This window comes from Leptinotarsa decemlineata, unplaced genomic scaffold, assembly GCF_025532065.1.
Source record: "Leptinotarsa decemlineata unplaced genomic scaffold, Ldec_3_MD MMD2_tig00004307_RagTag_RagTag, whole genome shotgun sequence".
NCBI lineage: Eukaryota > Metazoa > Arthropoda > Insecta > Coleoptera > Chrysomelidae > Leptinotarsa > Leptinotarsa decemlineata.
The window spans coordinates 11643724-11666730 of NW_027412606.1; the positions used below are offsets into that span (position 1 = coordinate 11643724).

The 23007-nt window shown below is 35.2% G+C and overlaps 1 protein-coding gene and 1 non-coding gene across 3 annotated transcripts in view; one reads left to right on the forward strand and one right to left on the reverse strand.

The window, feature by feature from the left end:
* Fhos (Formin homology 2 domain containing) overlaps window positions 1-23007 on the reverse strand; it is a 144867-nt gene that overhangs the window by 95997 nt on the left and 25863 nt on the right. For both annotated transcript variants that reach the window (XM_074178983.1, XM_074178982.1), the window contains exon 3: window positions 3066-3175. In XM_074178983.1, coding sequence (XP_074035084.1) covers window positions 3066-3175 — 110 coding nt within the window. The remainder of the gene's footprint in view (window positions 1-3065; window positions 3176-23007) is intronic.
* Window positions 7153-7236, forward strand: TRNAL-UAA (transfer RNA leucine (anticodon UAA)). The gene has a single exon. It is a non-coding gene; the product is annotated as a tRNA-Leu (tRNA).

The following is a 23007-nucleotide window of genomic DNA, read 5'->3' on the forward strand; positions in this document are numbered from 1 at the left end:
AAATATGACTCGGAGTGAAGATTCTCATAGTATCACTCCAGTCCATTTCAAATTTGATCGTTTTAGTGCAAGAGAGTTCAAGATTATCAGCATTTATAAAAGTTCATGTTTGGTAAAAAAATATCGAAATTAATTTATATCTTCTAAACGGTAATATATAGGTATAGAGAAAAAGTATATGATTTTGTTGACAAAGTGATTATGAATCATAATATGATATTATATACGGGGTGTTCCATTTGAAAAATCAAAGAATCCGCTACTTTATAGTAGAAGCGACAACGCCGCTTCGTCTGAAATATTTTAGGCGTGTAGATCAGGTTGATCCGTTAAATATTTTGTCAGAAACGGCTAATTAACGCTCATCATGAAAAGCCCTGTATACTTTGTACCCTCTAGGTAAAAGAAATTATATCAATTAGTAATAGTTTTTTCAAGCTTTTGTAGGCCAAAATACTGCAACAAATGCAATCAGTGTATTTATTATAAATGTGTATGTGTTCATGTAAGTAGTATTTCACGGAAATAACTAAATGTAAAAATTTAACATATAATATATCGGATATATATCAGATATAATCCAACGCCATTCGTGGTATTAGCCAGGGGAGTAGTTGTTTTCTGATAGGTGTCAGTCTATTAACCTACAGTGTAGGGAGTTGAGAATGGCCTGTACAAATTGGTCCTTTAGATGATATAAAATGTAAAAATGTAAAATGTAACATTTCATCAAACTGATGCCGATTAAAAGTAAGTTCAATTTTCGACTCAGTTCCACTAATCAGCATACATGATAATTTCAAGTCACTGAAAAAAATGACATGATAAATCACAAACAATTCTTAGTTAGAAAAATTTGTTTAAAATATTGTTCTATGGACCCTAAGCGTCGATTCACACAAAACGGACGTTGGATGGAAACTAGACGCGGACTCTTGTTTCTTCCACGTATTTCCTATGCAATTGAACGGTCCAAAGCACGTAGAAGCGACATAGCACCATGTCGCGGCCACGTGCACATAGAAAAGAATTGGTAAGTTAACCAATTCTCTCTTATTTCTTGCTATTCTCTTCGCCTCTGTCCTTGTTAATCCTTTCCAATGCAATATTCCAACTCTGACCCCGTCCCACATTTTTCTAGGTCTTTCTTTTTTCTTCGTTTATTTATCTTTTGCTTCCCATATCTGTTTAGTATTATTCATTTTTTGTAAATGACTCCACCACGTTAGTTATCACTTTTCGATATATTCCAGGGTTGATTCTATTTATTATTATTCACTCTTTCTGTATTTCTTATTCGATCCCTTCTTGTAATGCCTTTTACCGTTCTGAGATACTTCATCTCGACAGTTTGTATATTGATTTTTTATCTTATGGAAAGGGCCCAAGATTCACTTCCGAATTTTAGGATTGGTCTGTATATTGCCTTAAGAACATACATCTTCGTTTTCCTTCGTGTACATACATGGTTGTCTCAGACCTTTTTTTGTGGTAAACCTCCGACGTTCTGCCTTTGTTAATGATGCGGTTGTTGCTATTTGTATATATATATATATATATATATATATATATATATATATATATATATATATATATATATATATATATATATATATATATATATATATATATAGTTCAGGAATTTCTTCCTGGCGTTTCGCTGGCGCGAGTAGCTAGCTTTCTCAGAGGTTTATACTGGATATAACGGTTGCGTAACGCGTTATGTTGACTCTTCACGTAGTTTGGTGTGCTATTACCTCTATCTGGCTTATGTAAATTACCTAAAGCGTGTTCGTTGATGAAGTAGTCGACTGATTTTCACAGCTTTTTCTTCTGTTAAAATTATCCATGTGCTTGTGGATTTCTATTACCTCCCGTACCAGTCGATGATATCCCTGGTCGAGTTCCGTGTTTTCAAACAGAATCCTGTGGTTTCCTTCACTGAGTGCTTATTCTGACACATCCGAATTGTTCTTTTGGCCTAGTCTGCAGTTTCTTTCATGCTCCTTCAGCTTTGTTCCCATGGATCTTCAGGTGGTTCCGATGTGCACACATGTGCACTGTATGCGATAAACCCTGCTGCTGATAGTGAACCCCTTTTGTTTTTAGCCAACCTGAGGCTTTGTTGAATCCTCTTAGTGGGTTCGACAACCGATTTGATGTTGTGTTTCTCCAAGAGTTTTCCAATTCTGCCTGTAATTCTAGAGATATAAGGTAGATACGCGCGTGCAACCATCTGAGTCTTCTTCTCGTTTTGAACTGTAGAACTTTTCAGTTTCATGGCTTTGTTGATCTCGGATAATCTGTATCCATTCGATCTCAAGATGACTTGAAGATGTTCTAGTTCTTCCTCTAGACGCTCTGGTCCACTTATTCTTCGAGCCCCTTCCGTTAGACTGGAAATAACTCCAGTCTAACGGAGTCTATTTTGATTAGTATGGTGGTTTGATAGTGCGTGCAGGTACTTATCCGTGTGCGTGGGTTAGTCTATCACCATCGTTCGATTAATACATCTAGGAAAGCTATCCGCTGCTCCTGTTCAGTCTCCATGGAGTACTCAATGCTTGGGTGTTAACCGTTCAAGTGGTCTAGGATAAGGTTCAGAGCGTCCCTTCCATGTTTCCAGATAACGAAGGTGTCATCCACGTAACCTAGACACAAGATCGGCTTTAATTCAAATGTGTTAATTGTTTCCTGTCCAAAATATTCCATGTAGTAATTGGCTATAACTGGGCTAAGTGGACTTCCCATCGCCACGCCAACTAGTTGCTCCTAGAAGTTTTCCCTCCATTGAAAGTAACTCCCCGTGAGTCGGGGAGTTTCGGCCGCGAAAGCCTTAACAAATTTGTCTCCTAATATATTTTCTATTACTCGTCTGATTTTCATATGCCGTATTTGTTCATATATTTTCATCGCAACACTTAACAATGTTATAACTCTGTAATTGTTGCAGTCAACCATATTCCCTTTTTTATACAGATAAGTACATAAAAACTAATTTACAAAAGACTGATCTAACTAGTTGAATTGGATTTGTTATTACACTGTTCAAAAGACATACTCACTTTGATTGAAAGCCTTCAAACTCCTCTTGTTGTTCACTAATAGACGCCTCTAGGTCAAGGTAAGAGCCATAATCTCCATCTCTGTATAGCTGCAATGTGGCATCATCCAGCTAGAACAAAAACATTAACTCCTTAATTGGAAACAATTGACAACGTAACATCAGTAAACATTCATTCGAATTAAAAACCTCAACTTTTTTTGGGAATACCGAATGGATTATATTTTTGTTATTATGCAATAACTCTATTTCCGAAGAGATAAAAATACTTGTATATATCCACTCACCTCTTGATAATTGAAAATTAAGAACCAGTATGTAAATGTTGGTTATTTTAATTGGTTTACATTTCAATAATAACCCATCTTGCTAGTAATATTCGGATTTACATTCCTCTGGTAAATTCAACTATACTTCTTGAGTGAGCCTTTCTTTTAATAAAAGGTTCTTGTCCGAAACTAGTCAAAAAATTATTGAGTTTTCATGAATCTTTGGAATTCACAGGAAAATCTAAGGCGCTCTAAGAGCAGTGCCTGTGCGAAAGTAGCGATTCACATAGGAGTTGGATTCATTTGGAAAAACAATCTCATGAAGTTTATTCCACATAACCGCAGTTCTCCATATGAAAGAGTTCTTGAAAAGTGAAGTTGAGGTGTTCTGAGTTGAACCTGTGTCGCGTATTTCTGATATGTACCCCTCTTATTGGAATCAAATTTGCCAAGTCACTTGAACACTTCCCGTGGAAGTATCTATAAAAGAGAGACAAATTCCCAACCTTTCTTCGAAGTTCCAGACTATCAGGCGGATGAAATCCAACAGCTCAGGTTATATTTAGGGGCGGAGCTCCATATATGAGAACAATACTCCAAAGAAAGTCTGATCTGAGCTTTATAAAGCATTAAAAGTTGCTGAGGCATGTACAGTTTTCTGGTTCAGAACCCTCAACAAATTCATCGAAGCAGAAAGCGGAATTGTCTGTCCTGCCGTTATTATATCCGGTTCAGAGACACTGATCTTCTTGGGGAAAAGCGATGCCTGGGTTTTTGTGGCATTGAATTGAACCTGGTTACTTTCACCCCAATTCGAAATCACTTCTAGATCCTCATTTAAAATATGCAACCTCCTGTTGCCGGTAAAGATGTACATCCGCAGCGGATGTCTGGAATCCAAATGGAATGACGAGACCAGTGTGCTGTCGTTAGAAAAATAATATAATGGACTATTCGTTTTTCCCAATAAGTTGCATTACAATAAACAGAGGATTAGAGACAATATGGCTCCTTGGGGAATGTGAGCGTTGATGGTGGAAGTAGTCAAGAGATATCCATTCAAAAAAGAGCCATACACAAAATCCTATACACAAACCATAGCAATTGAAATTTGGTCAGCAAACCATCATGCCACACACGGTCAATGGTATTAAAAATATCAAGCGCAACAGCTCTTTACTCTACATTTTTCTCGATAGCGTTATTCCAAATATGGGTGACATACGATAGAAGGTCGCCTTCGTTTCCGAAAGCTATATGAACGTCCAAGATGTTAAAGCCTTCTAAATATGTAAGAATATGGTGGTTTACGGTTTTGTTTCATGATTTTTGATATGACTGATAGCAAAGCGACTGGTCTTTACTTAGTTATTTGAAAGATACTTCTTGCCCTTTTTGGGAATAGGCTGAACGTGGGCAATCTTACTACATAATGTAATATTCATCAATAAGTCAAGTTGTGACCATCATTTAATGACTACAGATTATATTACTCTGAATTATTCCTTTAGTTTTTCTTAGAAATTATAAAAAACGGTGTTTCCTTGAGGATTGCGAATTGATAATGAAAATATTTTTTGATACTAGCTAATGTTCAAATTCACAATGTTATTTTGAAAAAATAAAACGAAACTTGAATAATGTTATGAAACACCTTAATTTATTGGGAAAGAAAGTTTTTGGCTTTCTACTACTCCATCTGATACAAAAAAAAGGGATGAGAGAATCTTCCAAAGAAAGGAAGGAAGTAATCAATTTGAAAATAAGTAACTCTATACATGGATGTGTAGATCATGCAAAGAAGTAACTTTCAGACACAAACTGGAAGGAAGTCCTCCTGAAACAGCTACTTTCATATAAACATTGAATTGAACGAAAGAAAAAAATTCTTTCGAAACAAATACTTCTATATGAACACTGAATTATACAGAAGATACTTTTCTCTACTCAGTTTGTATTTCAAACATTTGTTGTGGAATAAGAATCAGATATCATTCACATGAGTTCTACTTTGAATGAATGGTAATAAATTGTACTCACATGGAACACTGTCACCCTCACTGGTATACACCGATGTTTCGCCTTAAGACAATTTACATTTTGAACTTTCAATAACCATCAAAGCAAGCTACTGATGCAAGAAATGATTCGAATGAATCATGAATTCATCCAAAACAAGAAATTTTCCCAAACACCAGAACTGCAAAACTTTTCGCGCGTTTCACGAACCATGTTGGCATCTTCAGTAGATGAAGAAAACTAATGTTTTTTCATCAGTTTTTTTTTCATAATTCTTTTCTATTCAAGATGTAAATTCTCCTTGAAAAACTTTTTTATGAATTATGGGGATGTGTTGCTGAATACCTCTCGGATTGAAAGTTATTGCAAAAATAATTCCCAAAAATATATCATTGAATACAACTGGCCGATACTTGATGAAAATCCATTTTGAAACAAATCAATACAGTTTATTGTATGATTTTCACCAATACAAAGAGTTTTGCAAAAACCGCGACACGTATTTCGCTATACAATCCCTTCCTCAAGCGTAAACGCTTACAATACTTACTTAAAATATAGCGAAACACGTGTCGCGGTTTTTGTAAAACCCTTCATAGTGAAAATCATACAATAAACTATATTTATTAGGAAAAGTATATCATTTTCAACATTGAACTTTCACAGAAAAAAACTTCGAAAACAAAATTTCAGAGCGAAATGAATTCGAGATAATTTGATAAATATTCCGATGAGCAACCTTTTCGGGAATATGAAGAGAAGAGATGATCGCCGTTATTTCAGGATAACATATATAGATAACATATATTGATAACATATACATATAGCTACTATTGTTGGAAAAATCATAAAAACTATCGAGAACCTACTTAGGGAAATAATCTACCGAACAGTTTACATCGTCAATTAGGTTATTTTATGAGACTGGATACTTTCAGACTCAGGTTAACTAGTGCGCTATGAAAATTCAATCTATAAAATGAGATACAACACTTCTTATTAATGATGAGAAGAAATTATTCAATCAAAATCTCGTTCTGAGAACAATAACGCCAAGTTTATACTTATAAAACTTCTGACTTTTAGAGTTGGCAATCTAATGCCAATAAGATGTTTCTATGAAAACATGTTTTGTTTTGATTCACCCAGTTTTAGAATAAAGTTTTTGGAAAATTATTGTTTGAAGTGAAAATACTTCATTTTAAAAATGTTTCCATAATTAATTGGATTTATTTTCAATGGAACGGTTGAATAAATCCATTTTCTGACATCTCTTATTCAAAGCGAGCAACAGAGGAGATATCTTCAATCAGTGTTTTCTTCGAATAGGTACCTATTTTTTTGGTTTGGAGAACATTTCTGAAGTTTTTCGATCACTAAGTCATAAGTGATTACCACTTGCATCAGAATATTTCGGCATTAATAGAAAATTCATAAGGATCATTCTATTGAACTCATTTCTGAACTGGCATTCTAGAAACTAGAAAGTATATTACATAAAAGTTTGTCGCAAAAATACAATATGATCTGATAAACAGTTCTGTGGAAAAAATATGTTTTTTATAAAATAGCTATAATTTCGCGATAAGCTTTTATATCATTTGATTTGTGCAATTTATTGAATTGATTGATTTTATCTAGACCATGTAAATAAAAGTTTGTTTTGAAAATGCTTTCTTCTTACCATTGATTTATTATACCTACTTATATTACACTCATATGTGTATGTATTGACTCATGTCTTTTACATACCCGATGTAATAGTGTTTCGCAAAATCATCTGAGCAAATATATTTTCAAGTCAGGTTGGCCGAGCGGTCTAAGGCGCCAGATTTAAGCTCTGGTTCCCGAAAGGGAGCGTGGGTTCGAACCCCACACCTGACAGCTTTTTTTTATTTGTAAACAATTCGAGAAAATCTGTATTATTAAATTACCATTACAATTATTTCATTCTGAATTGATATTTCATAATTCAGTTATGATTATATCATGACGTTATGCAATTTTTGTCAATGACTTTTAACGATTTTTTGTGATAATCAAGGCAAGTGAAATTTCAATATATAAAACAAACTGGGTGTAACATAAGTACGTTAAAATATTCAAGTGACGTATTCCTGTGACAATTTTAAGAAAAAAAGTCTATATGAACTTGGGTCCGAAAATGCTTCGTTGTTCGCTTTTTGAAAATAATCATGCAAAAAATAAGTTATTTGCACGAAATTCGGTACCCGGGGTTTTTTGACGTGGGAAATCATAATTTCGTATTAATTTTCATGTAACATCTAGAGGGCGCTGCGTACGCTGTCATTATTAATTTCAAATTGCTAAAACTTTTTTGACAGTAAACTTTTGGTACTTTTCATGAAAAAACCTAATTTCCACACCTTTTCCAAGTAAAAAAGGCACACCTCCTCAACAACAAGGTGATCGTTTTCGAGATATTTACAATTTTTTATATCGATGCATATTACTTAGCTCCTAGGGCGCTAAGTTGCTGAGAACATTACAAAAACTAAGTATGTGGTGGGTCTCGTCAAAATAAACAACTTTTTTCTATAAAATGTTTAACGAAGAATGATTCGTTTTCGAAATACAGATTGTTGAAATTTTTCAAAACGTGGTAGGTTTTGTCATAAGTTTTTTGCAATTTTATTTATTTTCATAAAACTTCATACACAGTATACCTAGTACAGACTTATTGAACTGCTTATTCAATCCAAATAAAAAAAAATTGTCAGGTTCAGTTATTCAATTAGAAAGTGCTACATTTCGGAGTTTGTAAAAAACAATTCGGAGAAGTACTATGTTATTTATTATAAAAATAAACATATAAAAATTGAACGAAACAACTATTACAACAACTGTTCAAAGTGGGGACCCCCAACAGTAATACAAGCTTCTGCTCTCCTCGTCAAAGAATTCCGCACCCGTTGAAAAATGCCCGGAGTGTTTCTTATTGTTTCGCAGCAAACTATGATGCGATTCCTCAACATTTCCTCGTTTTCAATGGGGCTAGCATAAACTAGTCATTTTAGGTGTCCCCAAAAGAAAAATTCGACGGGATTGAGGTCCGGTGACCTCGGGGGCTAATGCTCAGTGCCTCCTCTTCCTATCCATCGTTGGGGATATGCTTCGCCTGAAAAATTTCTTGCTATCACACTAAAATGAGCAGGAGCTCCATTGTGCATAACCCAAGAGTGATTTCGGAGACCAATGGGAACATCTTCCATAAGTTAGGGAAGCTCGTGTTCCAAAAAATGAAGGTAAGCATCTCCGTTCAAACGTAAGGGGAGAAAATAGGGCCCAATTAAGTAATCCCCTATTATGCCCACCCATACATTGAAAGAGAATCTGTCTTGGAAATGTGTTTGCGTTATCGCATGTGGGTTATCTTCCGCCCAGATGTGGTTGTTATGGAAGTTCATGATACCATTTCTTGAAAAATTAGCCTCATCTGTGAAGAGGATTTTCGATAAAATTTGTGGATGTTGTTCGACTTTTCTTTAAAGCCTTTGAGCAAATTCGATACATGGTTGGAAATCACGTAGCGTAAGTGCCTGGACACGCTGAATATAATAAGGATATAATTGATGTTCCTTTAAAATTCTGTAAACTGCCATATGACTCACATTTAAAGTTTGACTAATTTTTCTTGCACTTGTCTCTGGGTGTTCACTAATTTTTTCGAGAACCACCTCCTCCAATTCTACAGTTCTTGTAGTTTGTGGCCGTCCTACTGCAGAATTTGTTTCAAAGCTTCCAGATTCGGAAAGTCGTCGGAAAAGATTCGCAAATGTCGCTGCACAAGGAGTCACGCGTTGTGGATACCTTTCCTGATAGATGCGTCTGGCCTCGCTTGAATTTTCGTCACTCAAGCCGTATGCAAAAACCAAATCAGCCATTTAGGCATTCGTAAAATCGAGCATGGTACCAAAAAATCACGTTATAAACTCTGAACTGTGAATTTGTCAATTAATAGGTAAAAATATGACAGCGAACTTCTATTTTTATAATCAAACTTTCATAGCCTACTGGTTTTAATTAACTTAATTTGCAAGCGGAGAGTGACAAAAATTATTGAAATCAAATTTGGCTATAAAGTAATGTGCATCGATATAGAAAATTGTAAATATCTCGAAAACGACCACATCCAGCATTGTTGAGGAAGTGTACCTTTTTTATTTGGAAAAGGTGTGGGAATTAGGTTTTTTCATGAAAAGTACTAAAAGTTTACTGTCAAAAAAGTTAGGGCAATTTGAAATAAATAATGATAGCGTACGCAGCGCCCTCTAGATGTTACATGAAAATTAATACGAAATTATGATTTCCCACGTCAAAAAAACCCCGGGTACCGAATTTTGTACAAATAACTTATTTTTTGCAAGAGTTATTTTCAAAAAGCAAACAAAAAAATTCAATTTCAACACTCCGTATCTCCGAAACGAAGCATTTTCGGACACAAGTTCATATAGACTATTTTTTCTTAAAATTGTCTCAGGAATACGTCACTTGACTATTTTAACGTACTTATGTACACCCTGTATAGTGTGTCAAGACGGTGTGGATGAATTTGACTGAGATACGGGTATTTTTTTAACATCAAAAAAGAAACTGAATCAAAATAAAGAAGAATCTACAGTGGACACAATACAAATTTGAATTCACGATAGACACCTGATTCTCATTTTTTCATTATTTATTTCAATAATCAATTCCTTGAATGAAATTTAGATATAAACCACATATAGAATGTCACGACAGTATGAATCAATTGTGAGATAGGAATACTAATTGAATCTGAATCAATACATAGAAAATATGATGGAAACAACTCAAATTTGAAATCAGCGATGTTATTGTTAATAGTTATCAGGGTTGTACCCTGATTATTTGATGGACAATTTGCAAAAACCGTAAACATCAGGTGATTTGAATAGAAATTTTATATGTGTATAGATTTGAAAAAAAAAACAAATTTTCTCATTTCCCAAAATTCTAAAATGCGAATTTTGCAGTTTTCTTAAGTTTAGATTATTGTTCGCCACTTGCTCTTCATGTATTGTTTTTCCTTTCAGGTGTTCTATGTCATTGATTATCATAAAGGAGCAAAATTCAATTTTTCACATATAGTCAGTGAGCATACTTGAAGACTGTCTATAAATCAAATTATCTGAAGAAACAATTCGTTCAGGCCAGTCTCAACTCCCTACACTGTAGGTTAATGGACTGACACCTATCAGAAAATAACTACTCCGCTGGCTAATACCACGAAGGACATTAAATTATATCGGATATAATTTAACTGGCCTGAACGAATTGTTTCTTTAGATGATTTGATTTGTAGCCAGTTTTCAAGGATGCCCACTGACTATATGTGAAAAGTGTTCTTTCTTTATACGAGGAATTGGGCAAATTTCGTATATGCGGTTGGATACCTCGTTCACAGGCACATTGGACATTAAGGAATGATAGTCTGAAGGAATTCGATTTTCAATTATCGGAAATCATCGACTTTATGTTGATGATAGACACTACCTTGCACTGACGAGTGGTCAAACAGCCCGAAATCGGCCTGCAAGTGTATTCCAATAATTTAAAATATATTGCGGCAGTTGTGCCGCTAACAGCATAAATATGCAGTGAAACATCCTGCACTGACACCTGTCGGATATAATCCAACGACTTTCGTGGTATTAGCCAGGGGAGTAGTTTTATAGATGCCATTTCATTAACCTACAGTGTAGGGAGTTGAAACTGACCTGAATTAATTGTTAATTTATATGATTTGAAAATTCAATTGTTTTCTTTTTATGCATGGCATTTAATCGCTGTTGTTGGCTAATTAGAGGTCGCTGATTCCAAATCTACCTTTCCTTTCTTTTCAACAGCTCTAGTTTTTGAGATACATCTATTATTGACTATATTTGTTTACTAGTTACACCTAATTTTCATTAACCGAATGGTTTGTTACAATGTTTAAATCGAGAAATATCTGTAAAACCGATCTAAACTATTTCTGTAACATCTGTGTTGAATATACATTCAAAAATTGTGAACTAAGTGTGTCGGAGTTTGTAAAACGCGTGAATCTTGATTACTTTGGATTTTGTATGGACACCCGTGACAAGTACTGAGTGCCATCAGAGCGATTGTTATTTTTGCGTGGTTGATATTAACTAGATTAATAAAAGAAACCGGTCCAAATGGTTTCACCCCACCGTGTTATCTATTACTTGACCAATTCTGTACTCTGACGATGCACCAGTGCCACATGCATCTTCATCTACACAAAATTATCACGACCTAGATGAAGAAAAGCTCTTCTTCAAATAATGAAAGAGTAACAACTGATTTTAATCCACATATTTCGCCTGAGCCCTTTATTCAGGAGGAGCTCAGCGCAGAGGTCAGTGACCTTGACCTTTCTAAGAAAGAATCTGAAATTCTAACTTCTCGATTGAAATAAAAAAATCTTCTAACTCAAGAACCAAGAATTTCGTACTATCGGCACTATTTACTTACATTCTTTTCTGAATATGATGACTTTATTTATTATTTAGATATTCCGGCTTTATTCAAAGCGATGGAAATAGACAAATATGACCAAAATGAATGGCTCTTATTTATTGATTCCTCTAAACGTAGCCTGAAATGTGTGCTTATGCATATCGGCAGTAAGCTGCGTTCGTTACCGATGGCACATTCAACTGAAGTCAAAGAAGAATATGCCCCTGTAGCTTCTGTTATGAGGAAAATCAAATTCGACGAACACATATGGCTCATATGAGTAGATTTAAAAATGGTGGATTTTCTGCTCAGACAACAAGGAGGCTTAAAAAAATATCCTTGTGTCATTTGTCTGTGGGACAGCAGAGATGCTTCTCAGCACTGGATTCAAAAATACTATACTTCCAGGCAAGTTTTGGTTCTGGGAAAACATAATTTGATAAATGAACTACTAGTACGCATAATACTACCGCTTCTGCATATCAAACTAGAGCTAATGAAACAATTCGTTGAAGTTCTGAATGATGGTTGTGATTATTTCAAATAAAAGAAAAAAAAAGTTTCACAATACTAGTACTGAAAGCCGGAATTTGTGATTGTCTACAAATAAAATGGCCCAACTTCAATAAATTCGCACTCCACATTCCAAACAGCCGAGTGAACAGATGAACCACCCATACAGTTAGTTTTCTTTCTTGGAGTTACCGACACAATACCTAATGACATATAGCATATACGAATTACTATATTCAACCCGCTCCAGAATTAACATCGGCCAGACCAACAGAAGAACCTCCAAGAGAGTTTATTAACATGAGCTTGCTGTCCGTAAATCAGATCAGACCTCATCCCTCTTCAAACATCATCTTGGAACAGGCCACACAATAAGTTTTTGACTTGTGAAAGTCTTTAGTTTCATGGCCTTGTGGATTTTGGTGTAACTAAATAAGTGTAAAATATTTAAGATAGGATCTTTCATATAAAGAAATTTCATTGGAGCATCCCTTGTTAAGATACAGCCCCTTGAAGGGGGTACATAAAATTTGTATAACAATTTTTTTCACAAGCACTAAAAGAATCACAAAATTGAAATTAACCTGACGTTTTGTACTACCAAAAAGGCAAGGGGTGGAAAACGCAACCCCTAAAATGTATTTCCAATCTAACTTTTTGTCTTATTATTTGTTTACCATTTAAAAATTCATTTCCGATAGCCTGTTTCATTCTAAACAAAAAATGTCTCTTGGGTTTTTTGCCCAAAATAAACCAGAGATACAGAAGATACATCGTTATAAATGCGAAAATACGAAACTAATCTATCTAGTAGGTCGCTATTAGCGATAGTGACAATTAAATTAGTATGATGCTGGCAGTTTGTGAATTTTGAAAACTGAATTATTACTAATTGTGTGTTGTTGTTCTGTTCTTAATTTGTGGCTGATATGCATTACGTTTACGGTCTGTCGCAGGGGAATGGGTTAGAAGCTTCTAGAAGATATGCTGAAATGTATCCTCAACGGCAGTATCCTTCACATAGAATATTTGCTCGACTTCATCAACGATTACGAGAATATGGTTCATTCGACAAAAGAACGTAGGATTGTGGTCGCCATCGAGAAGTACAAACAGCTTGAGGAAGCAGTACTCAATTTGATTGAAGAACAACCTACTAACAGTACTAGGAAGATTGCTTTCCAGCTAAATGTTGATCATATGGCGGTATTTCGAATTTTAAAGGAACAACTCATATACCCTTACCATCTGCAACGAGTACAGGCACTTTTACCACGAGACTTTCCGAACCGTCTTGAATTTTGCAATTGGATGCTGGAAATGATTGGAAGAAATTGTGACTTTCTGAAGACGATAGAATTCACAGACGAATGTAGTTTTTCTCGGGACAAGATTATTATTTTTCATAATTACCACATATGGGCTGATGAAAACCCTCACGCTATTGTCGAAACTAACCGTCAAGAACAGTTTTCTCTTAACGTGTGGCTCGGAGTTATTGGGGATGATTTAATTGAGCCCCATTTTCTACCTCCTCGATTAAATGATGAGGCATACGTTCAATTTTTAAGAGAAGTGCATTCAGTACTGCTGGAGGAAGTTCCTTTGGGCGTCAGAAGGGATATGTTTTTTATGCATGATGGGGCTCCCGCCCATTTTAGTCAAGAAGCACGTCAGCATTTAACTAAAACATATGCAAATCAGTGGATAGGACCACAGAACTGGCCCGCTCGATCCCCGGATCTCAGTCTTCTCGATTTCTCTATTTGGGGTTATTTTCGGCATTTGGTTTATTATACTCCTGTTCGCGATGTAGAGGACTAAAGAAACCGCATTATCGATGCGTGCAGGGTAATCAGAGAGGCTCCAGGAATATTTGAGCGAATACGTGGCTCAATGCGCCGACGTCAAGACGCATGCGTAATGTCTGAAGGTAGACAAATTGAACATTTACTGTGATTTCTACATGTTGTGTATTTTGTTATTAATACATTAGTTTTGTTTATTACCCTTTAATCGTTTAATGCAGGTACTAACCACAAAATAATAATAAATCCAGTTCGCATTTATGACGATGTATCTCTGTAGTTGTTCGTAAAATATTTTTTTTGCTACGAACTGCTTTATTTTGGGCAAAAAACCCAAGAGACATTTTTTGTTTAGACTGAAACAGGCTATCGGAAATAATTTTTTAAATGATAAACAAATAATTAGACAAAAAGTTACATTGGAAATAAATTTTAGGGGTTGCGTTTTCCACCCCTTAAACCATGGGGTCAACCAAATAAATTACTGGCTAAGCGTCTTTTTGGTAGTACAAAACGTCAGGTTAATTTCAATATTATAACTTTTTCAGTGCTTGTGAAAAAAATTGTTATACAAATTTCATGTACCCCCTTTAAGGGGCTGTATCTTAACAAGGGATGCTCCGATGAAGTTTCTTTATATGAAAGATCCTATCTTTTTTTCGATGAGGAATCACCTCTTTGAATGTTTTACACTTATTCAGTTACATCCTGTATTGTATCCATTCGATCCAATTCCTCTTGTAGGTGTTCCATTTCACATATTCTACGGGCACGTTCCAGAAGGGTGTTGATAATTTCCGCTTTTGACTTGGATGGTGGTTCAAAAGGGCATGCAGATATCTGTCCGTATGTGTCGGTTTTCAGTACACTTTATGTGTCACTCGTGGGCCACGCTTTTCGACGAGTATATCTAGAAAAGCTATCCGTTGTTCCTGTTCAGTCTCCATGGTGAACTTGATGCTGGGGTGTTGAGCATTTATGTGGTCTAGAAGTAGGTTCAGTCTGTCCCTCCCATGCCTCCAGATGACGAAGGTGTCATTCACGTATCGTAACCAAATGGTTGGTTTGAAATGGAAAGCGTCGATTGCCTTCTTCTCAAATTGCTCCATGAAGAAGCCGGTTATCACCGGAGCTGTGGGGATATATCGTATAACATGCACCTGCCGAAAAGTTTATATGGGTACCACCAAAAGATCCATGTGTACACAGCTGAATAAACATCGGAGAAACACGATACTGTTTGAAGATGTGAAACTACTTGCCCCCAATCATGGATACCACAGTCAGCTTGTACTGGAAGCCATAGACATCCATAAACATAAGGAAAACAACAACCGAAAAGAGGAGGCGGTAACGCTTAACCGGATTTGGTATCCCATACTGAAAGATGCTAAAGCGGCAACAGCGCAATGCAATGTTACGTCACTAACAGGTAATGACACTTCAGCCAATAGCATCTTCAGATGATGTGGTGCTGCAGATTTTTCCGGGTTTTCCTGCAGCTGAAAAAGCAAATGCGCCACTGGAATCAATGAAGTCGCCCCGGAGCGCCAATTGATTTTTATTGTTGTTTTTATTTTATTTTTGAAATAAATGTATCTATCTAACTAAAAGAAACGCGAACTACCTGAGTCAACACAAATACAACCTACGAACTAGAAATCACCAGTCATCGGTGATTCATGAAGTTGAATAAAGCTCTAAAGAAGCCAACCCCTCGTGCTGGCGAAACGTTAGGATGCAGTTCCAAACTATACGACGGCGTTCAAACCCGAATGGAGATTCAAATTTTTTATTGAATATCCACTATTGATTTTATGATTTATTTATTTGTCATTTCGAACGAGTGTCAAAAATAAATAGTGAATAACGTGTACGTGACAGATAACTCAAAAGTGTTCATAAACTTTAAATGGTTCAGAACTACTTCCATAATCCGAACACTCGAAACGGTTGAATATACAATGATATTCAATCATTGTGTCATGAAATAATTATAAACAGAAACCAAGCATACTCATCCGAGATAATCAAATTTCTACCAGATGTCGAATCACTTTATTACTACCTTCTTCAATTGAAATTTGCATTTGAGTGGTATTATATATACTCATTACATTTGAATAATCATAGTATCATCAAAATATCTTTGTTTCTGTCATATAACGTGCAACGGTTTTCATTTGAATTAGGGAAAGAGAGTTACAAATTTCGGTAAAGAATGGAAAAAAATCAGTCTATTTGCCAGTGACCTGCTTCCTACATTCAACTTTCAGAAGTCTTCGAGAAATTGGTCAAAATAGGGAAACGAGAGAGTCTTGCCTTAACGTACACGATCACGATTACCCATCTGAAACATCGTCCGTCCTTACAAAATAATAATATTGTTGATAAATGGGTTCCATTAATCGATAAAACTAATTACAGGATTGAAAAAATAAGTGTGATAACAAAAGGTGAAGTTACACTGTTCCATCTCCTCAAGCAAGTGATGTAAGTAGATTACCGTCTATTGTCTCGTCTCTTCTCTTGTCTCGTCTTGTCTCGAACAAGACAGCAATTGTTGCTCGTCCTCGCAGTCAACGCACTGATTATGTCTGCCGAAGTAGCAGAAGAGGTACTTCACCTACTAGAAACTCGCAATTAATTTGATAGGAAATTCTATTTCATTCAGGATGTTCCACAAAGTAGAAGATAGACCCAATAAATGATAAGTCGAAACTCGTTCAGTTTTTGGAATATCACCAAAAAATTTAAGCGATATACGAGTGGTTGGCTTCAAAATATCCATATGAGTCAGTAAGTTTCCATTGAAAAATGAAGTTTTGGTTACAAAATAGTTCAGAAAATTTTAAATTTTGCTCACGGCCTTTTCATATCTGTTATTCTCAATTTAATTGAAGGATGGATTCTACTGAAAATTGTTATTGGCATTTGTATGGATCTATTTTTAAACACTGATTCAGTTAACTCAAATTCGCCAATTTTCATTTCAGTAACGGCTGATTGAATGCTCTGAACATAACCTCGTTATCACCCAGAATGATTTCATACGAATATATAGGGTCTTTCATTAAGCGCTTCCAATCTATGAAGTCAAAGAAAACAAGTGTGTCTGAGATATCATTGACATTTTTCATTCAACTGAAAGATCTATTGATATTATTATGTGTGGAATTTAATATCGCCATGGCGTTTCTGGGTGTGGCGCATATGAAACGTCCAATTTTCCGTGATTCTGATCTGATCATGACATTAACCAACTGGCAATTTGGCTTTCAAAAGGCAAAAGGCACAAATAATGCAATTTTTTCCTTTCTTGAACATGTCTACACACATCTCAACAATGGCGAGGTCGTAGTTACAGTATTCTGCGATTTCTCCAAAGCTTTTGACTGTGTAAATCATAAACTTCTTTTTCAAAAGTTGAACTACTATGGCTTTGGAGAAGTGTGTAATGACTGGTTCAGGTCTTGCTTAAGTGATAGAAAACAGTTAGTAAAATCGAACGAAAAACTATCACACACTAAGGATATCTTATGGGGCGTTCCACAAGGATCAGTACTGGGCCCGATTCTTTTCCTTATTTATGTAAATGACCTGGTTACTCTCTCAATTCAAGGAATTTTTACCATCTTTGCGGATGACACCATGCTCCTTTGGCATGGAAAAATACTTCTAATATGAAAGGAACTATCTCTAGTGATTTAGAAGTTGTGAAAAAATGGTGTGACGCTAACTACTTGTGCTTTAATATTGAAAAAGCAAACCTACCCACCTTCAGCCTTAACAATTTATACTTGAATGGACAAATTCTTGAGAATAAAAAGCAATCCAAATTCCTGGGAATCTTCATGGATAATAAATTAAAATTTGATCAACATATTTCAGCTTTGAATAAAAAATTGACATCAGGATGTTATGCACTTCGAATAGTTTCAAATGAACTGAGTTCATCCACAACAAAAATGGTATATCATTCCCTGATTGAGTCCCACCTGAGATATGGTGTTGCCTCCTGGGGATTTTGCAGTCAACAACTTTTTCATTCACTGTTTGTTTTGCAAAAGCGAGCGGTTAGATACTTATGCAGGGAGGGAGTGCGTGAGCCATGCAGACCATTATTTTTGAGAGAAAAAATTCTCACTGTTACTTGTATTTTCATACTTGAAACTGTTTGCCTGATTTAAAAAAAAATAATATGGTTGGAACTCCGGAACATACAAATTACATAACCCGGCAAGTAACTGAAAATAAAATATATCTTTCTGTTCCAAAAACAAACCAGACAAAATATTCTTCAATTTATGAAAGTAAAAAGCTGTATAATCACTTAACCTTACGAAATTAGGAAAGAAAAAAGCTATAAAAAGTTAAGAAATCTTGTTAAAGATGCCCTTGCAACTAAAGCGTACTACAATCTTGATGAATATTACAATGGAACTTTGCTGTGATTTAATATAGGTGCCTTTTTTGTTGTTTATATTGACACCTATACTTTAAATTATATTTTATACTGGGATATATGTTATTTTATTGCCATGACATGTGAACTTATGTTCAAATTGTGTATATTTGTTATTTACATCTTTTGAAAGGGACATACAAACTATTTTGTCTACAATTTGTTGAATTTCATTTTCTATTGTTATATTTTATAACTTAGTTTTGCTCAAATTGTGTTTCTGTGTATTTGTGTTTTTGAATTGTTTCTTTCCTTTTATTCTTTGAAGTGCTATATATATATATATATATATATATATATATATATATATATATAGAAACAGAAGTTAATATCGGACATAGCACTCATGAAAGTGGCAAACCATAGACACGTGTTTCGGGCTATGTCCGATATTAACTTCTGTTTCTATATCAAGACACTCAATAACTTTCATATTTGTATATATATATATATATATATATATATATATATATATATATATATATATATATATATATATATATATCTGATTTTTTAAGAAGCTTTGTCAATAAGATTGTATTTTCTTGGACAATAAAGTATATATCTATCTAACTATCATAAATAAGGCTGAATTTGACCGATGGCATGGTTTTTGTTGGCTTTGAAGACCGCAGTGGTTTGTGGCTCATTCGCATATACCTGCGACTCGAGAAAACCCCACAAAAAAACGTCTAACGGGGTCAAATCGCACGATCTCGGTGGCCAGTTCACATCACCTCCACATCTCCACATCTTCAAATCTGCTTGTGCAGAATGTGTGGCACGTAACGCTGTGCTTTTGAAACTGCATGTCGTTGGTATCATCCAATTCAGGCTATAGTACTCGCCGTTGACAGTAGTGGGCTGGCCATCGTCGTTCTCATAAAAAAATATGGACCGATAACGCCGTCAGCTCAAAATCCACACCAAACAGTTTCTTGTTCAAAATGCATTGGCCGCTATTGGACCTCATGTGGATTGATGGCGTCCTAAATTTGACAATTATGTTTGTACACATACTCATTCATCCAGGAATGGGCATCATGAAGATGATTTTTCGATGGAAATCGAGCAGCGAACACACGTCGTTGTCTATGGTCGTTTACCTTCAGTTCATGGGTCAGTTGAATTTTTTACGGGTGCAGGCCGAAGTCAAGACGCAAAATCCGCTAAGATGTGGTCTGCAAAAGGCCGAGTTCTTATTAGCGACGCGGAATCGACTGCATTGAAATCTCCTACACACTCTCACAGATAGTTGCGATGTTTTTGGCAGTTCTTGAGGGCGGCGACGTACGGATGTTGGTTAATCTTCAACTGAACCAGTGGACTCAAATTTATCCATCACATTGCGAATATTCCTCTCAGTAATGCGATTATGGCGACCGCAAAATGGGCGAAGCGCGCGGTACGTTGCTCGAACAGAATACTCATTTTGATAAAACAATGTTATTATTTGCATGTGTTGTTGAATGTTATATCTGTCCATGGGGTCCGGAGTTGCCGTGCCCCTGTGACTATGGAGAGCCTGAAGCCTGAAACGGCGGAGCATGTGATTGAGAGATGCATGGACGGGGATAAGATTGGATGGAGGGAGTGGAAGGAGAATATGAAGCGTGCGAATGGAGAACTGACACTAAGGGATATGAATGGGAAACGGAATGAATGGATTAGATTTGTTATTGAATGGGCGGAGAATGTGGTGAAAGATGAGAGGAATGAATGAATGGTAAGCTGCTGGCTTCCGAAGTATTGGTAGTGGACCAAATAAAATTGATACGCCACTGAGAGGTGGTAGTGACAAAATCAAGTAGTAGCACACTCAGTTCAGGCAGGACAGTGAGTTGGTTTATGTAAAAAACTCCGTAGAAATATTTTTATGGTTATTCCGGGGCTATATGGGATGGGTGAAATTCATTCGTATTATGTTTTTTTTTTATGGACACTGACAATTGTGTTAAGAAAAATGAGTTTATTTTTGTAATTATTATTAAGTTAGGTATATGTTGTAATTTTGGGATAATAATAAAAAAAAAGAAATGGGTCTCCTACTCCGCTAGTTTTGTCCCCTCGTGTGTACGACGTGTTACGCGTCGTTCACAGGAAGTGGGGGGAGAGTTCGGAGGAGTAGGGGTTCCCCTGACAATGGTGGCGCTAGAGAGCGGGAAGATGCTAGTTATAAGGCCTTCGGGCTTGGCCAACGCAGGCAAAGGCGTTATTCATGTCCATGGGGATTCAGCAAAATATACTGAATTAATTACAACTAATGTGGCAGATGTAGATGACTGTAATCAATTGTCAAAATTCGAAAGTCCCTGTTGGAAGATCCTATATCTAGATTCGAATGCTTGTCACTCTCACAACATATTATAGACACACAGTAAAAATAAAAATATCAAAGTGAAGAACATTATCTCGATTTGAAGAAATCTTGCTCTCCTATATTTATGAATAAATATTTTTTTAAACTGAGAAACATATTCTCTCAAGTTGAGTTTGAATCATTATTTCAAATGGACTGAATAAACGCTTCTTTCAAGTAAAAAAAAATATTCCGCCAAGATTGTGCATACATTTCAATAGAAATGATCACATTAGCTCAAGAGAAGTAAGTATGCATTCTTTAGTCTGAGCAAAATTTAATTTCGAAGCAAAACTGTTTTGGGTTTTGAAAGAATGATATGTTTACTTGGAACATTATTTAAATGTCTCAGTATGAGAAATTAATTGTTTTCCTTTGAAGAGAAGCATTTTTCAATGAAACGCTTCTATTTGTATAAATCAAATAAACTCATTTACTTCATCAAAGATGAACTTATGCTTCTGTTTATAAACTGTACCTCTCATTTGGATGTATTTACTTACTTGAATCCAAAGTATCTCATCTTTAATATGAACAGCTATAAGTGGTAAGGAAAGAAACTAAATAATACATTACATATTATCATTGGTTTATTTGAAGCAATTGTAAATCATAAATATTATCCTGAAAATGCATGTGATAAAAAACAAAATGTAATAGAGAACTAAATTTTCTTTGCTAATCTTTGCTTAAATATCATATTCCAACCGCACACTTTTGAGAGCATACAGTTATACAAATAACAGAAATAAATATTCAATATGAAAACATATTGTTACGTTATCCGTAAAAGGTACCTATTTATTGTCGCTTGCCCACGTACTAGTAGCTCATATTAAGATCATAAACAACCACCCGATAGCTGCTGCCACTAACGGAAAAATTAGAAACTTTGTTGGTCCTTGATCAAGGTATTTTAATCATTTTCAGTTGGAAATCGACAATGATACTTGAACTGTGAATTTAACTTAGGGATTTTCGTAAACGCTATAAGCGGTTGTAAATCACATGTTCACAGAAACGGATTCGTAATAGTGCTGATTTGGAAGGTTGAGAATTCCGTTTTCTTATCTCTTCGGAGGATATTTATATCAGTTTTTTTCCAACTGTATATGAAAACGTCTTCGAATTATTAGGGTTCGATAATCGGAGGTGAGTTTTCAAGTATTATTCCTTGTGTCATCACAGGACAACAATATATCCCATATTACGAGGAATTTAACAATAATTTAATTTCAGGCGTTTTTTTTTTTAATAACTTTTTGTACCACCCAGAAAAACCCGATATTATTATACGAACACTCATTTGGGGACAAGGAAATGAGGAAATGACACATGGGATTTCATTCTCTTCCTTGATGGAGCAGCGTAATAGTGTCGTATTACAGCTGGCCCTTTGGAATCGAGGCTAAGTACCGCATAGCGGCATTAAGGACTTTCCTTTTGAGTGAAAATTTAATATATATATATATATATATATATATATATATATATATATATATATATATATATATATATATATATATATATATATATATATATATATATATATATATATATATATATATATATATATATATATATATATATATATATATATATATATATATGTATATATTATTTTTTATATTAATACCTTCACATTTCACATTACCAATATCATGTCTTCCGGTCAAATTTCTCTTCAGAAATTTCTAACTAGAAAATAAGTTTTTCCCCTCGTTGTGCAGGAGATTGGAAGGGTAGTTTTCTTTTTCCCAAACACCCTGTCCAGTTTTCTCTGTCGTGCACGACCCCCCTCCGTGGTTGGCTATTATTTATTAGTTACGGTTTTCCTTGCACATTGCCAAACCCTGTGTGAAAATATGTCAATATATCCATTTGCCAAATTTTGAGTTTTATTGGGGCATTACTGTATCGTGGATAATTTATAGATTTGGATCTGCTTGCTATTACATTATATAGGGTTAATAGTAAATCTGTTGGAACATAAATCATTT